This window comes from Oryzias melastigma, linkage group LG3, assembly GCF_002922805.2.
Source record: "Oryzias melastigma strain HK-1 linkage group LG3, ASM292280v2, whole genome shotgun sequence".
NCBI classification, from domain to species: domain Eukaryota; kingdom Metazoa; phylum Chordata; class Actinopteri; order Beloniformes; family Adrianichthyidae; genus Oryzias; species Oryzias melastigma.
Window position 1 is genome coordinate 25,348,895 of NC_050514.1, and position 17,614 is coordinate 25,366,508.

The window sequence follows — 17,614 nt, forward strand, 5'->3', positions numbered from 1 at the left end:
GGCAACAAAGCAGCAATTTGAGGGAAAATTTTTCCTTTTCTAATGTCATGTCCGGGACTCCACAGTTTTCAAAGAACACAAGTGGGAAAAAGTACATTTTATTTTATCCAAACTGACATTTTTTGTCTACACTATAGTTGTTTAATGAAACAGTAATCTATTTGGTTCTTTTGAATATTTACCAACCGGCCATCAGAATCATGTGGATAACAGTCTGTCGACGTATTATCTTCATTGACTGTAGCAGTCTATGGTTACTGATTCGGGTTTAATTTCATCGCTCAGTGTAACTTTGGTAGTTTCATATTTAATGAAGGTAAAATGTTATTTCCAAAAGAACTAAACCAATATAATTTGAAAATGTGTAATAATGGAGAGAAGGTGAATAACTGTTGCCTGATGTGGACTTTTGATCTTCAGATGAAATCAATCAGATTTCATATTTTTAAACTTGAAAAATAAAAATAAAAAAAGAATTTACAAGGAACTTATATTTAATGTAAATAAATGAAAAGCAAAAAGTTGAATGAATACAGTGGTTGTAAACTGATTTGAGTTAAAAATTGTTACCAAACATCTCTTTTCTGTCATATTTTTTTCCTGTTTTGAGTCTGTTTTATTCAAACTTTAACATTAGAATGAGATCAAGCAAATTGCAGTTTTAATCTTCTTTTACAAAGACGTATCAGAGAATGATTGGAGGGCAGCGTATTTGTGAATAGAAGCTGCTCACCTCTGAACAGCCCCCCATGTGTCATTGCATTAGAAGGCTATAGGTTGCACGTTTTTTCCGTGGTGGCTCATCTCCGTCAGTGAGTGGCTGCACGCCTCCGTGTGGCTCTGCCTCCCTCCTCCTTCCTCCCTGGTCTGCAGCTGCAGACGTGCCGTCGCTTTTCCCACTTTCACCCCTCTTTCTGGTTTGCGGAGCGGTGCTGCTGCTGCTGCTGCTGACCCTGGATTTATGTGGCATCCCTCATTCAGTTTGATCAGGATGAATGCCAGAATTTGTTTCAGATTTCCCTTCATGTTGTTCCTGCTTTATCTTCTGTCAGGTTAGTAGTGACAGTTCTGTTATTTTGAAATGACGGCCACTTACTTGTTGCTGGAGAAAGGATGATCTTCATGGCAGTATTTGTGATGTTTTTGATACTTGGTTCAATAAAAACACCTGATTTGAGACAATTTTTCAAATTTTCACACTTTAAAAATAAAAATCTTTTAAAGATGACTGTAATTTTGTGTAGCTTTGATTCAAAATTATAAATTCAGTGTGAACGATGGTATTATTAGTGCCAGAAATATTGTTTTACTCAAAATTGCAATGGAGGAGGGAACAAATTTAAAAATTATTTCAGGAGTGGTCAAATTTCCAATTATTTTGGAGTGCAGTGAATGAGCCTAACATTCTGCTCTGGTGCAGGAGGCAGATGTTCAGAAGCAGAGCACAAGCTTTTCTCCGTCATATTCTCCAACTACAATCAGTACATCCGACCAGTGGAAAATGTGTCTGACCCGGTCATCGTGCAGTTTGAAGTTTCCATGTCACAGCTGGTTAAAGTGGTAAGTGAGCAAAATGTGCATCAAATTTTCTCATTTTCCTCTTGGAATATATGTCTACCTACTTCATAGTTAAAAGGATCAAAAGAGATTTTAAAATTATAGCTTAAGAAAGGCTGCAATTTGCAGACTTTTTTCCATCTGCAAACTTCCTTGCAAAGATATCACCTGAAATACCGGCAGCATATTTTGTTGACCCCCTGGCTCATAATCCAGAGATAAAAACGCAGGCAAGCCGGGAGGATTTCTGTCCAAACCCAGACGAGATGGGAAATGTCAGGTGTCTGAGTGGCTCTCTGTTTATCTCACACTAACTGCCTCTTCTGATGAGCACTCTGGTTTAAATGCAGATTTCTCTAGAATTGGTTGATTGCAGGCCAGCAAGTCACGCGGGCTGTTTTGATTGAGACAAATCCAGGAGATTTTAGAGCTAAAGGGACAAAGTCAAGAACGTTCAGAAAAATGACTTTCTTTTAGGTTTCCCTTTGTTTTAATTTTAAAACATTTTTGATAGGGGGTCTTGCTTTAATTGATAGAAAAATACATTAAACTATATATTTAAATGTTGATTATTATTTCAATGATTAAAGAATCTCAAATTTAAAAATTGAATCAGAACCAGGAAAGTTAGTTGCTTTGGAAAAAACATATTTAACTCCTATGACATTTTCATCGAAGTGTAAATGCAATAAATAATGTTGCCAGAGGGCTGCAATGAGTATTGAAGACCTGTGAGCTTCAAAACAAGACAAAGTGGTGGAGAAAATTGTATTTCAAAGACACACAGGTGTGCAGGTGCATCCCGAGGATGCAGAGCTCCACATGCTGATAGATGAATGTCTTTTTCTTGGTAACACCTGGTGCTCCCCACCCAGACACTATTGGTATTGGTTCACCTGCTTGAATTATAATAAGTGACTTCATTTTAGCTGTGTGTTTGACAAAAGTATTCAAACCCATAGAAGAATCTTACAATTTTGTTGTATCCTTAATTTGAAAACTATTTCCAGGAGAACCAAATCATGTAAAATCTATTTTTTTTATTTAAACATATAAAGAAATACAAATTCTGATTACTTTAAGGATAAAATAACTTTTTAAAAATGTTTCATTTTATATACATCCTTCTGCAGGATAAAATAATAATTATTTTTTTTTAATTTTGTGTTTTATTATTATTATTATTATTATTATTATTCATTTCATCTTTTGGCAGTTACACAATCATCTCAACGTGGAAAATACGTGTCTGGTAAATCACAAACTTTTCATTAAACCATCCTTTTCCCAATCAATTCGTAACAAATCCCTTCTTCTTAAAGTTACCCCTTCCAAAGATAATCAGCGTGGATCATGCTGCGGCCATCTGTCCACCTGTATTTAATGATCCTGGAAGCTGCCCCAAATAGATAATAGTTCCATGAATGGTTAATGTTACGCACTGGATCATGTGATTCGTTCATTTACGGTCTAAATCACACATAAACCTGACCCCCACAGCTTTGCGCCCTCTGTTAGTTGAGAAGTTAGTGCTGTGCTCTGACCTCCTGGCTCCAGCTGTCAGGCTCCAGGCATGAAGGACTCAGGTGCGTCTCTCTGAGACTTCATGTCTGGGAATAAACTGATGCCTGACCCTGCAAAAAAAGCTCCCGACAGTCCTTAGAGCGGCCTTACATGATTGCCTATGACAGCATTTGGGCTTCTGATGTTAATATTTAACTCATTCTCTTTGCTTTGATGTCTTCATAATTGAGTTTATTTTCTTTTTAGGATGAAATCAATCAGATCATGGAGACCAATCTGTGGCTGAGACATGTAAGTTTGTGGTCTGTAGACCTTGAGGAAGGACAGGAAGTATAGATCGAGCCTCAAGCCATACATGATTCTTAAGGACTCAGTGACGGGATGAATTATTTATACAAACACCGCTTTGTAATCCTGTTTTAGAGGAAAACCACACTCTCCCATTTCACCTTTAATCTTGTACGGTGTCCTCAAATCAATTGATGATCAAAAATTCTATCAGAAGGACTTGATATATTTTCACAAAAAGATATCACCTGTTTCACAAAAACTCTGCCTTTTGAGAACAAATGTGAAGCAAAAGTCCATCTTGGCTTTACTGTCTGAGCTACGGATTGACTTTAGTCATTAAGCAAACCGGTGACAGCTCTGCTTCACAAGCTTCAGCATTCTCACGAGGGTCGTTTCTGAGGAGATTTAAAGACAGAGGTCAAAAGGTCCATAAACTATGATTCTCACTGATGCTGTCACACACCTATGCATCACAGCGGCACCTCTCCAAACACTTTACATCAAACATAGGCTTTGAAATTGATCTGCATTAATTAAAGAGAAAATTTGGTTTTTAGCCCTGCAGAAGCTAGAAACAACGGAGCTTTCAAAGTTCATTTGTTTTTTGTTTGTTTATTGTTGGTAATGATACCACAAATGACTGTAAACAAAAAAGTTAAAAAAAAGTGAAAAAAACTGCAAATAATAATTAGAAAAAGAAAAAAATATCACAAAACTAAAATAATGGGGAAAAAAACTAAATGTGCCAAATCTGTAGGTTCTCCAGAGTTAACTTGGTGCGTTTTAGCCTTTACTTTTACTTTAAAAACATATATTTTTTTCAAAATGCTGAAGCAAATTCTCCTCGATCCCCAAATTTAAATAGATCATTTTGAGGGAAAAATTCTCAAAATTTAGAGCAAATACCCTCTATTTGGAACAGAAATATTCAGTCTTACATTTAATTTAGCTACTATGTTATTTTACACTTTAATATTCAATGCATTTTATGGTTTGTTGAACTTAATTAAAGAAAATTAATGCTGAATTTGTCTGACACTAGACTTCTACTGTAAATAAACGTTTTTCAAAACCCAGTTTATTAGTTTAATTTGTAAGACTTTAGATGAGATGCTGTAAAACACTCAATATCATGTTGACAAAGATAATTAATGCATTTGTTAAGCTTGTAAGCAGTTTATTAACAAGACCTTTGTAGACGATGGTCTCACCTTAGATGTTTATAAATCTTACTAATATGTTAATACATCTTATTTTGGCTTATTTTTCAAATAAATGCCTTAGTTAAACCCTATAAACACATGAATAATGTTTGTTAATGTGCTTATTAAGGAATATAATTTTTAAGTGTTACCGTTTAATTCAAAATTTCCTAGTTTATTTGGCACATCTATGTAGCTTTTTTGCAATATACTTTTAATAAAATTTGTTTCCTCCTATATATGTTTTTTTCAGATTTGGAATGATTATAAACTCAAATGGAACCCTAAAGAATTTGGAGGTGTCGAGTTTATTCGAGTACCGTCCAACAGGATATGGAAACCTGACATTGTTCTGTACAACAAGTGAGTGCAACATTATCATTTATTTACATCTAGCTACTACTGAGCAAATTTATGCTTCTCAGTTGAGTTTGAATATTTTTGTCGGTTGTCTCTTCACATCCTCTGTATTCATGTTATTTTCTCACAAATCTGTCTTCACAGTGCAGTCGGAGATTTCCAGGTTGACGACAAAACAAAAGCCCTTCTCCGCTTCAACGGCGATGTCACCTGGATCCCTCCTGCCATATTCAAGAGCTCCTGCAAGATCGACGTCACATACTTCCCCTTCGACTACCAAAACTGCACCATGAAATTCGGCTCCTGGACCTACGACAAAGCCAAGATTGACCTGGTGCTGATTGGCTCAACCATCAACCTCAAGGACTTCTGGGAGAGTGGCGAGTGGATGATTATTGACGCGCCAGGTTACAAGCATGACATTAAGTACAACTGTTGTGAGGAGATCTACACAGATATCACATATTCCTTGTATATCCGCCGCCTGCCTCTTTTCTACACCATCAACATGATCATCCCCTGCCTCCTCATTTCCTTCCTGACGGTGCTGGTCTTCTATCTGCCGTCCGACTGTGGGGAGAAAGTCACCCTTTGCATCTCCGTCTTGCTATCGTTGACCGTGTTCCTCCTCGTCATCACAGAAACAATCCCTTCTACCTCATTGGTCATACCCTTGATAGGAGAGTACCTCCTCTTCACTATGATTTTTGTCACCCTCTCTATTGTCATCACTGTTTTTGTGCTGAATGTCCACTACCGCACACCAAAGACACACACCATGCCCTGCTGGGTGCGGCGGGTCTTCCTTGGACTCCTGCCACGAGTGATGTTCATGACGAGGCCGGAGAGGGATCCAGAGAAGGTTGCAGTGGGCAGCAATGCTCAAACTCTGCATCTTAGACCCTGCGCCGTGCATTCATCAGGAACTCTGCAGAAACACAAACCTCAGGCTGTGGCCTCCAGCGTAATGTCGAGTCTTACGAACCGTCAGCGGCTCCTGAACAACACAGAGCTCTCAAACCTCAATAATAGGAGTGGGGACTCAAACAATCGTGCAAGCTCAGGGTTCACGGGATGCGAAGAACGCTGCAACTGCTGCTGGCAGAAGAGATCTGGCAAACTGCCTTCCGACTCTGGAGGAGGGAGCGGCGGACTGGGCTGCCTGGGGGCGCTGAGTGGAGGCGGTGCTATGGGGATTGGAGGAGAGAGTCAGTTCAGCAGCTCCGAGTCGCTAGATGGAGGAATCATGTCCCTTCTGCCACTCTCCCCTGAGATCAGGGAGGCCATCGAGAGTGTTAAGTACATAGCGGAGAACATGAGGCTGCAGAATGAAGCAAAGGAGGTGAGCAGAAGTTCTTGAAGTTGCTACATTCATACTGGGCATGTGTGGCGTGCGCAAGAATGCACTGAACATGAGTTCTTGAACACACTTTTAGCATATGGTGTTCAGAAGGGACTGTCACCATCTGATGCTAGCACACGTACTCACAGTTGGAAGAAGCTTGCTTGATATTCTATCACAGCTCTATTTCAATACACAAAAGTTTAATATTTCCAGCCAGGCACAACCTCCAAATATGAATTTCTTCTTTGTGATTTTTTCAAATGGTTAGCACTTCTGTGTTTTGAGAAAGACGCTATACCTGATATCGCTATGAAATCTGAATCTCTGGTCTATGTTCAATTGGTTTAACTTTCAGCGTTTTGTACTTGGAGCCTGAAAATTGACTTAAAAACTTAAAAAAATGCACACGTATTTGCACATGCTACATTCTTACCAGCATGTTTTGTGCATTCAAGAACACAGTATGCGCGGTGTCATGAATGCTCTTTTTGCATTTGGTGTTCAGACCGGACAAGCAGCAAGTTGTAGGAAAGGGTTCATTTTTTGCTTGTTTTTTTACTGTTTACTAGCACATGTTTGCCACCTCCAGTTGGGAGACGCCTGGTGCAAAATGTCGACACGGAGCAAACCTCACTCCAGGATTTTTCTTTCACAGCTTTACTCTGTTGAATGAAAGAAAAAATTTGGCCCAATCTGAATTCTTCCCTTCTCCCTGCCCCTACATTTAGCCCATCCAAATTAAGAGTTAAGGAAAAATAGTGTCTTAGATTTTGGCCATCACTTTCACTTGATGACGTCACCAATAGTTGCAGGTCAGCTAGCATTAGCACGAAGCTTCCAGCCCTCGAATATACATAACGGCGGTTGCATAACTTTAAAAAGGTCATGCTAAAACAAGAAGTCATTAATTACATCTAAATGTAAATTTCTGTGCTTCAGAGCGTACCTATGTGAAGAAATCCGCTTCTCCTCCACATCACAGCGCGACGCGGAACCCCCCTCGCGAGGGTGGGGGGTGTATCCCTCCACTTGGAGGGAAAGATATCAAAAGATGTACTTTGGACACCACTTGCACTTCACAAGCCCCTTCAAATGGAGGAGTAGGGGAAGGGAAGAATTTGGATTGGGCCTTGGTATCATATAATTCCATCCAGGAACAAACCGAAATAATTAATTTCTCCTTCATTATCGATTTTCAACCATTCGGAACTTCTGTGTTTTGATATTTCACCACCAAATCCAAGTCCCTAATCGGTCAAAGTTCAACTGTTTGGCTTTCAAGCTGTCAAAAGTTCAACTGGTTTTCAGCACGTGTTCAGTTGCTTTGTGTTTTGTACGTAGAGCCCGAAAACTGACTTAAAAACTCACCTAGCGGTATGTGAGTGCTGGATTTTGAACAGATAAGTCAGAAACCCGCGTATAGTCTTTTCATTGGAGCCAGTTGCTTAAACGCACATTTCTGAGCCTGGTGTGAACGTAGCATCTTTTCTAGTCCAAGTTTTCTGCATATAGAAGGTTTCTTTAAAGTGGCGACTGCATTCCTCTTAATGATAAAAATGTTTTCTCCTTCTCTTCCAGGTTCAGGATGATTGGAAGTATGTTGCCATGGTTATTGACCGGATCTTCCTTTGGGTTTTTGTTCTTGTCTGTATCCTGGGAACAGCTGGCCTCTTCCTGCAGCCTCTATTACTCGGGGAGGATATTTGATTCGGTTCCATCAAAATAACATTACAAACTGCTGAAATACACACACTACCTGTTAAATAACAGATACTGGTCATCTCTCGGAGAGAGCAAAGGCAGGAAAGGACACAGGCAAGGTGGAAAAGGTTGTTCATTTTTATTTTTCTATCGTTGCTTTGGTTGCTGGAAGAGACACTGAGTTTACTAGACTTTACTCTGATGCACATAACAAATCCTTTTCTTATCATGTCCTCCTCATTCTACCAAGAGAGCCATCAAGTTCTATGGCTTCACATTTTCTGTCACTCTGACGTTTTCAGTTAAACGTCATTGTTGTAACTGTGTGTGCACTGCCAGCTACTAAAAAACACGACCAGTCATGCGGACGGTTTGTGCTCTGACCTCTGGCTGTTTTCTGTTCAGATTTCCTCTGTATTGTAATATAATGTTTAACACCAAAGCTTCTGGAGCATTAAATATATGTAACTTCTGGGTGGATGAAGAAATGATCACAATAGTGGTTCATTCACTGGATAATAAAAACACACAGAAAGCAGCTTCATGATTTCCAGTGATGCACATGTTCAGGAATACGGTTATGATACATGTTTCTCTTAATAACAGATCATAATGAATATGATATCATGAAAAATATAAATTAAAGCCGCTGCCCACCCCTTCCTTTACCACACTCCTCCACCCGCGCAGCCACATTTGATCCAGGCTAGTCAGAGCTAAAGGTGACAAATTAATGTAAAAATAACTTTATTCAAAATGGCGGCTTCCCTGATTGCTTTATCTCCATAGCAACCATTTTATATTTTGGTCACCTTTAGATACCGAACAGATCGACATGAGTTTCAGATGAATCGCCAAAAGTAAACTTTTTAATTTCCTTAGCAACAGAGGTTATTTGCTAACCAGGCTCACATTCCTAATATGTTCATATCCTATGTTATATCCTTTTATTCAACTCTAGTCAGGGATCAATATATTAAATGTTCACAATATTCTGATTACCTTCAAAATCCATAATTTCGAATGGCTACATTTTTCTGCAATTGCTTCCCAATGTTGTCTGAGAAGTTAACAAATTGTCAATGAAAACCCCAAGGACAAGTTTTCATGGATTCATTGATTCATTGTAGCTGGTACTAAACGTGTTTTTTTTTATATATCAAGATGGCTACCCCCTCCCAAGGTCAAAGTTCAACAAAACTCCAGAGGTGGTTGTAGACTTAAGCTGTTGTGTGAAATTTCGTGAAAAATGCTGGAACAAAAGTTTATTTTTCCCATATTGTGGAAAACGTGACTATTTTGCCACAAAATGGCCGCCAAGCTGTAGGTCAAGTTGCGATCTCATAATCATTTCCTTTGGATATCTTTGACTCGTATGTTTTGGTTTTGTTAGTTCATTTTGAATTTGTGTTTTCCAGCTCCATAAGCGGTTTTTGCCCCATTCATGTTTTTAACGGTTTCTCCCACCATGATGTCATTGTTTTGGGGGTGGGGTCATTCACTATGCCCGAAATTCATTTTTATGAGGTACTAGGTGTGTGCAAATTTTGGTGGGTTTTCAAGAAGAAGAGTTCAGTGACTGCTGAGGCCATAAAAATTTGTGTTTAGGAAAAGGACTTTTACTTACCTTACAAAAAGGATGCTTTGTTGCATTCTTTTCAAATGGAATCAAATTGTATATTCATTAATCAAACCAACCACTTCTGCCCATTGAAAAACACTGATTGGCTGAGGAATAAACATCTGGATTTCGTTTTGGCTTGTCTATCCCAAATAACAAAAATGTACTACTGTGCTGAATGAACCCCCACCCTGCATAAATCCATCCGTCTGTCTGAGCTATAATTTATCCACTTTAGTCTGAGTTCAGTTATGGTGCTGCTGAAATGCTTCTTGTATAAATAAAGTAAAAAAAAATGCAAACATATATAATGCAGCACTCCCTTTTCTGTTTACAAATACACTGAAACCAATCGCAGAGGCAGAAAATCAACTCTGAGCAGCATTTTTGTGCCACCATTCTGGAACATAACTCTTTTTTTTTGATGGGTGAATGTTTACCCTTTAATTTACCAAATTACAGCCTCCAAACAGTACAGAATTAAATTGCATCTGGGTTTTTCTTTTGCAAAGAAAATGCTTGGCAAATTCTCTTTAAAAGCCTTAAAATCAGTTTTGTTATTTTTTTCCACTGTGTTGATTGCTAGTTTTCTAAAAAACCTTTGTATAAAATGTTTCAGTCTAAAACTATTTTTTTTAAGAAAGGTTTCCACAATCTTCACACAATTTTGAGTTAAAACCCTGAGTTTGGGTATAAAGAAAGATCCTAATAACAGTTTATCTTTACTTATTTTTGGAATATTAACATTAGAGTAAAAGTGTACTTGTATATAACACTAAACTCTGTATCTGAAACAGTCGTGTCAGACTTAATAAACGGCTTTAGACACTTTCAAGACCTCTAACTTTCCTTAACACTTTAAATCCATAAGACACACATTTTTTGCATTTTTTTTCTTTTTTTTATCAGTCTTTTATTGCAAGAATTTGTAAACTGCCTTCTTTCCGTTTTTTTTATATAGAAAACACTTCATACATTTTGATTTAATTTTTGTGATGAATGTAAAACCAAGCCCTGATTCAGATTGTGTTGAAACAGTGACACCATGTGGATCTTCTGCGTAACTACAAGTGTTTATAATCAGCTGCGCCACTCCCGGAAGCTGAACAGGATGAAACCAGTATGTAAAAGGTTTGATGTAATCTAAATGAATGGATCAGATACTTGATAAAACAAATGCAGAGGTTAATATACAGGCACTATTTGTGTCCAATATGAGGGACTCTTTTGTTCATTGCCTTGCAGACTGATGGTTGTTAATATTGCAAAAAATAAAATAAAATAGAAAGCAAATCCACTGAGAAGCAGTAACGTCTTTGTATGTGTGGGAGTGCAGACAAAAGCTTAATAGATGTCTTTGCAACGAGTTATGCTTCTGTTGACCGGGCGCCAAATGTTGATGGTGGCGGCGTTTACCACTTGTGATGAGCCACAAAAGTGATCATCATTGTAATGAATATAATCAATTTTCATTTACTTTCTTTATTGACATCTTTCAGCTGTCTTCTTGCAGATTTTACCTCCAGCTAATGGACCAAATTGCCCTTAAAAAGATTATCTATGAAAATTCTTTACTGCTAAGTTTAAGTTTTTATCTACGTTATTTTTAAAGAATATTGGGGACAGTTTTCCACACCTTTATTTCCTTATATAGGAATAAAATAAGTTTTCAAATTTTGTATTTAATATATCAGCATATTAGAAGAAAAAGACTATATAAATAAAAAAACATTTTTTTTTAAATCTTTATTTGATAAAATATTACTTAAATTGACACATTCTTTAATTTCCAGAATATTTTCAAGTTTTTAAATAAACATTAGTACCTTGAAATATATTTAAACAAATAACATGTAGTGAAGTTTTCAGAAATAAAGTAATCTAAAATATGCTCTTAGATCAGTGTTTTCTCGTACTTTTAACCTTTCTTTAAGAATTTGTTTAACATCGTAAATACTGAGAAAACTCATTGTTTAAAACAGATTTGTTCACATCTGGAGATAATAATTTCTAGCCGATGTGGAGAAAATTTTAATTAAATGCTCTTTTTCTTGACTTTATTTTTTTTTAATTTTCATTAAAATATAAATAGTTTTCTTTTCTGAAAAAATAATAATGTTAATATTGCTTTTAACAGGTACTTTATTTTCAGTATTTTCTACCAGATGAAAATTCTCATTGAGGCAATAGAATGACCAAATGTGTAAAAAGATTGTGTCTTGCTGCCCGAATGACTTTTACTCCTTTGAAGCCAACTTTAGCACAGAGATTGACACAAATCATTAGGACTGAAACTGCAGTTCCTCAAAAGTCCACTGGAGGGGGCTCCTTAGAGTCCTATAATAAAAACCTAACTTCACATCTAAAGTTAACCTTTATACGTTATGAAGATTGTGAAGACAGACTCTACTAAAGCTCAGATGTGCAACATATTTAGGACTTGGTTTTGTTTATTTAGTAAGAACAATTGATACACTGACCTGGACAAATGTTATGTTGTATCACCTGATTTTAATGTTTTCAGATTTCAATCACAAGGAGGGAAATATTCACTAATACTCACTAATTTCAACAATTTTCTAAAAAAAAAAAGAGTAAAAAATAAAACTTAAAAAAAATAATTTACCAATTTAATTCTCTTTTCTTGAAAGCTGATCCAACAAAGTGAAACTACAAGATTGTTGAATTATTCTATAGTTTTGTTCTGTTACATCTAAATTACAAACTACAAGTATTGTAACATTTTACAGAACTTAAATTACCGTATTTTCTGGACTATAAGCCGCTACTTTTTTCCTAGGTTTTGAACCATGCGGCTTATACAAAGGTGCGGCTATTGTGTGGATTTTTCTTCCACTGTTAGGGGAGCTCTAACCGGAAATAGAATCAAAAACAAGAGACAAAAAATATATGTAAATCAGAATAGCCAATGCTACTTTTTCTTTAACAGATAGAACACTCATGACAAATTACTAACTGGTAATTATTTTCAAATCCTCAATTCTTCATCATCTAAATCCCACAAAGAAGTTTGTGTGGTGCACATTTTAAGTAGAAGGCCATGGAGCTTGCTGTCTAGGAAGGAAACCGCACTGCTCTACAAAAGCTTAGCATTAATGAATCTATGCTGAGACGCTGGAGACTGCAGGTACATACATGTACATTCAAAATACAAAATTGTTCTCTACATGCAGTAAATATCACATATTTCAACATAGATATCTGCGGCTTATAGCCCAGTGCGGCTTGTATTTCTTTTTTTTTCTTCTTTTTTTTAAATTGAGCAGGTGCGGCTTATATACAGGTGCGGCTTATAGTCCAGAAAATACGGTAGTTAAATTTTTCACAGTATTTACTAAAATATTTTTATATTTGTACAGAGATTTTGAAGTGAACTTGAATTAACCTTAAAGCAGTCTTTAAATTGAACTCAAGCAAAAACATTTTTATTTGCGTAATTTACACCTTCCACTTAAACACTGGAACTCCAACTGCACCAGAAGGAGCCAAAAAGCCTTCAGACAATTGAACTGATACTTTTAAAATGGAGATTTTTATTTGAGTTTAAAGCCATCAGTCAGTTTATCCTGCTTCAAACCAATCTTTTTAGTTGACTGTAATTGTTTCTCTCTTTTCAGGCATTTTCCAAGGCATACCCATCTCAGAAATGCAGATATTACAAGATATATGAATGCAGCAACAGCAACAGAGAATGCAATGACATCTACAGAATAGTAGGAGTACCAGGGCATCTTGTTTGACTCAGTAACCAGGTGAGCAGCTCCTTTGTGTCTCATGACAAACTCGATCCAGAAGAGGGCTTTGTCCATCGGCTTCACCGGGTGATCTCTGTGCAGCCTGGAGAGTCTCTGCATGTTCTCCCTGTACGAGGGATCAGTCAGGACATCCTGGATGGCCTTCAGGAAGTTGTCATCTTTGTCCACTTTGGCGATTGTGATAATTTTAGCGGCTCCTCTTGCTTGTAGACGAAGTAGGTTGTCGTATTGGTCGTAAAATATAGGCAGACCCACAACTGGGACTCCATGATAAATAGCTTCTTGGACTCCATTAGTTCCTCCATGAGCCACAAACAGCTTGACCTTAGGATGTCCTAAAAGGTCATTCTGAGGCATCCAGTCCACCACTAAAGTGTTTTTACCCAGAGTGGAGGGTCTGCTCCCTTTGTAGCTCCAGATAACTTTCTGTGGCAGTTTAGCAAAAGCTGCAGCGATCTCATTCGCTAAATCATCAGGAAGTTCACTGACAAAAGTCCCCAGAGACATGATGATGACTCCATGTTCTCCAGAACTCTGCACAAACTCCTCCAAATGTTCAGGAAGTGGCTTTGAAGGTTTACAATGAAAACCCCCGACGTAAACCACATTGGGCATGGTGGGACGCGGAAACTCAAACACAAAGTCCACTCTCATGAGCCACAGATCTGCTCCCTGTAATAAATGAGTATACTTCACTTCTGGGCCAAAGAATTGGTCACAAACCGTCTGGTACTGGGGGCGGATGAAGAGCATGTCCTGGATCTCCCAGATGGCATAGAAGAGGATGTTCTTGACTCGCTGGATGAAAGTCATTTTGTCCGTCAGTCCTGAGCCAGTCATTGGAATGTAAGATAATGGAGACGGTGCAATAGTCAAGTGCCCCTCTCCACTCGTAACCCACCGCACATTGTAAACTAGGGGTAGTTTGAGAGCGTGAGCCAGTATTATCCCAGCTCCCCATGCCGGATCAGTCAGGACTAGGTCGTAATTTTTCCTCCTTAAATCCTCCATCAGTTCCTGATCCTCCAACATGGTGGTGGCCATTTTACACATCATTCCATGCATGTCAAACATGGACCTAAACATTTCAAGCTGCAAATTGACAAAGCTCATGACGGACATCGTCCCCCTTTCTATGGCAAAAATCTTTTTCAGGATGGGATTGATGAAATCCTTGTCGAACGTCTTGGCGACGGACACGGTGACGGTTTTGTAGTGTGGAGCGTCGTCCTTGATGTACCAGCTCTTGTTTGTTCGCACCACATCGATGTAGTGTCCTTGGGAGTGCAGGGCCTTGATCATGATGTCCATATTCACCCAGTGGCTTCCTTCCAAAGGAACAATCAAAATCCGGCCTGCTTGGCCAAGTCTCCATGACCAAAAAATCACAGAAAAAAAGAGGAAAATACCTGATAAACTTCTCCTGGAGACCACCATCTTCCTCATCAAAAAATGCCCTCTTTATTTAAATCAATATCTTATTAATTGAAGATTATCAATTGTAGAGCTGACGTTCTCCTGTTTTCCCTGTGGCTTTGCTGCTTTCCAGCATTTGTGGTCCTTACAGTGTTCAGAACTGAGTGTATGTGAGTTCGAAGTCCAGGAAAATTCGCCTGAATAGATTATGGATTGCAGTTTTTTGGGGAGGGGGAGTTATATTCTGAAACAAAGGACCTTCTTTGTTAAAACTCAGTGGTGTAATTTCTGCTTGGCTCATTATTTTAGATTGTCACAATGTTATTTGAGAGAACATCTACAGTTTTGTTTGAGAAAAAAATGTTTTTTTTATTATTATTATTATTTTTTTTTAGATTACATCACATTTTATTTCTTTCCTACTTCATAACATTATTTTGTTGCAGGATAATTTGGAGTCTAATGTTTACATTTACAAAGTTTATTTTTCAAAGTATTATTTTAAGACACTTAGTTGATATTTTTTACTAAAATTAACACTTCAAAGTAACTGCTAATTAATAAATCATTCAAGTTATGGGATATAAATAATTGAATTGTCAATAAACTCCCAAAAAAGTTGAATTCGATGGAATTTTTAGTGGAAAAGTCTGTTCTTTCTTTGTTTTTTAACCTCAGTGTACTTTGTGTAAGACTTTTTCACCTTTAACCTCTTTACTGTTTACAGTTTAGGAAGAATTGGAACAGCCTGTTCAGTCCCAAACAAACTGAACAAGAACAGCAGTTATTTATGGATGATTATGGCCACTGGAGGGCAGCGTACAACCAGCTGAGGGCTCAAGTCCCAAACCATCTCAAACACTCGGGTGCCAGCAGACATGTGGTCCAAAAATCAATACACTGCAGAATTAGTTGCTGTTAGATTCCAATTCTTTCTCTTTATGGGGGCTTTGTCCTTGCTCTAATCTATGGGGAGCTACAAAAGCTGCCATGAGTGAAGTCTGTGTGTTAGCTACCATGGAGCGCCGCTGCCCAACCAAAGAATGTCAGATTTGTTCACAGGCTGAAAGGATTTGCTGGAACTTCAAGTCCTCACAGGAAAGTGCAGTGACTGTGGCTTTTTTCTGTGACTGAGTTCTCCTGATAGTGCAGTTAAAAAAAAAAAAAATCATAAAATTCAGTTTCAAACTTGCAGTAATCCCTTACAAGAGAACAATATTTTGCAATATACCGGACATGTATCATATATATTGAGAAATATATTTTAATATATCTGGATAACCTATTTATTTTTTATGATTCATATATATTTTAAACCCATTGGTCTGCAAACAAACTTTATTTCATAATTAGCTGTATCTTTCAAATTTAGACAGACATTGATATAAATATAGATATAAAAATCCGATGTTTCAACCTTTTGCTGTTATAAAGAGATGGATGGACCACACACATATAGTTTTGTCATAATTTACACAACTTAAATGTTGTTTACTGTGATACTAAACTATTGTTTGCATCACCAAAAAAGTAGAACATTTCAAAGCTATATCTATATTTTTCTAAAATATGTGACATTGCATAAGTCTTGGTATTTTATGTCTTATGTTAAGGTATATTATTTGATATAAATAAATCTATTTATAATACCTATTCAATATATAACTAATATAATATAATATTATATAATATAATGCATTATTTTGTAGGACATTTCAGTATAAATCAAAATAGATAGAATGATTTAATATCTCATATGGAAATTATTGCCATTTTTAATGTACTAAAACATATTTTATTTCAAATATAGAGAAATATATTATTGTTACATAAAGGCTTACATTGACAATTTAACAGATGGAACATCTAGAAATCATTACGGAAAAAAAATGAACATCTCCCATTAATAGAATTTTATTTTTTTTAAAGGAGCTTAATACAAAGTTCTTGGCACTAACACCACTGACTTGGATTTATGCTGGTAAGTAACCAAAGAGAAAGCAGATAAAGGAACATTCCTTTTTATTTTAGGTGAAGCATCAACAGAACAAAATACTTTCTTATCACTTTCACATGCATATAAAGTAAACTTGCATCCTGCACACCTATTGAGTTTGAAATGTTATTCTATGATCTCATTCCACATTATTTTTGCTTCCTTTAAAAAAAAGTGAAAACAATTGAACTTTATTTGCACTTTGCTTCATCCAAAAAAACAATTTGCATCAGTACATCATTGTTTGCATCAAATGCTCTTTCTATTCGAAACATTCTCTGTTGAAGTTGCCTTTTTATTCTGAATACTGTCAAAACTGGTAAAAATTGTAGGTAAATTTGACAATGTTTTTAGCATTACTTAATGATAAAAGACAATATCATAACAGAGAGCCTTTTACTGATACATACGGTTCTATTTAAGATAAAACAGCCTGTATAGCACTTTTTACTTGTAAAATCTGTATTCCATCTGCCTAAGGAACAAAAAAAAGGCAAAAAATTAAATAAATTTGCCTACAAAATGAGTGAAAAATTGCTATATTTTGAATATATTGTCTAAAAACAACTAATTTCTTCACACCAATACATTTTAAATCATTGTATCTTAAATACAGGTCCTTGTATTAAAAATAGAATGTAATAAAGAAGGTCCATATCAGCTAGTCTTTGTTTACCCCTTTGTATTTTCATTTTTGGTTGTTCCTTTTTTGAGAATGGTTATGTTATGTTGACCTGTTTACTTTAAATCCAGTTGTGCTTCTTTTTGTATTTTGGGGAATAAAATATAAGCCACTTTCAATCAAACACCCCCCTGCCTCTCTGC

At 36.8% G+C, this 17,614-nt stretch overlaps 2 protein-coding genes across 2 annotated transcripts; one reads left to right on the forward strand and one right to left on the reverse strand.

The window, feature by feature from the left end:
• Positions 1–35: 35 nt before the first annotated feature.
• On the forward strand, positions 36–11,232 carry chrna3 (cholinergic receptor, nicotinic, alpha 3). The gene is made up of 6 exons (XM_024295887.2): positions 36–1,052; positions 1,421–1,560; positions 3,328–3,372; positions 4,828–4,937; positions 5,079–6,276; positions 7,858–11,232. The coding sequence occupies exons 1-6, from the start codon at positions 962–964 to the stop codon at positions 7,984–7,986; spliced, it is 1,713 nt and encodes a 570-aa protein (XP_024151655.1). The 5' UTR covers positions 36–961; the 3' UTR covers positions 7,987–11,232.
• A 1,110-nt stretch (positions 11,233–12,342) lies between these two features.
• Positions 12,343–16,332, reverse strand: LOC112160960 (UDP-glucuronosyltransferase 2C1-like). Its single transcript, XM_036211167.1, has one exon. It carries the CDS (start codon positions 14,821–14,823, stop codon positions 13,156–13,158), a length of 1,668 nt encoding a protein of 555 aa, XP_036067060.1. The 5' UTR covers positions 14,824–16,332; the 3' UTR covers positions 12,343–13,155.
• Positions 16,333–17,614: the final 1,282 nt, after the last annotated feature.

Excerpts from the sequence above, each read along its gene's own strand:
- chrna3 (XM_024295887.2), top strand. The coding sequence starts at position 962 with ATGTGGCATCCCTCATTCAGTTTGATCAGGATGAATGCCAGAATTTGT. Across the intron at positions 3,373-4,827 it reads CCAATCTGTGGCTGAGACAT|ATTTGGAATGATTATAAACT; the intron begins GTAAGTTTGTGG and ends TGTTTTTTTCAG. Across the intron at positions 4,938-5,078 it reads GACATTGTTCTGTACAACAA|TGCAGTCGGAGATTTCCAGG; the intron begins GTGAGTGCAACA and ends CTGTCTTCACAG.
- LOC112160960 (XM_036211167.1), bottom strand. The coding sequence starts at position 14,823 with ATGAGGAAGATGGTGGTCTCCAGGAGAAGTTTATCAGGTATTTTCCTC.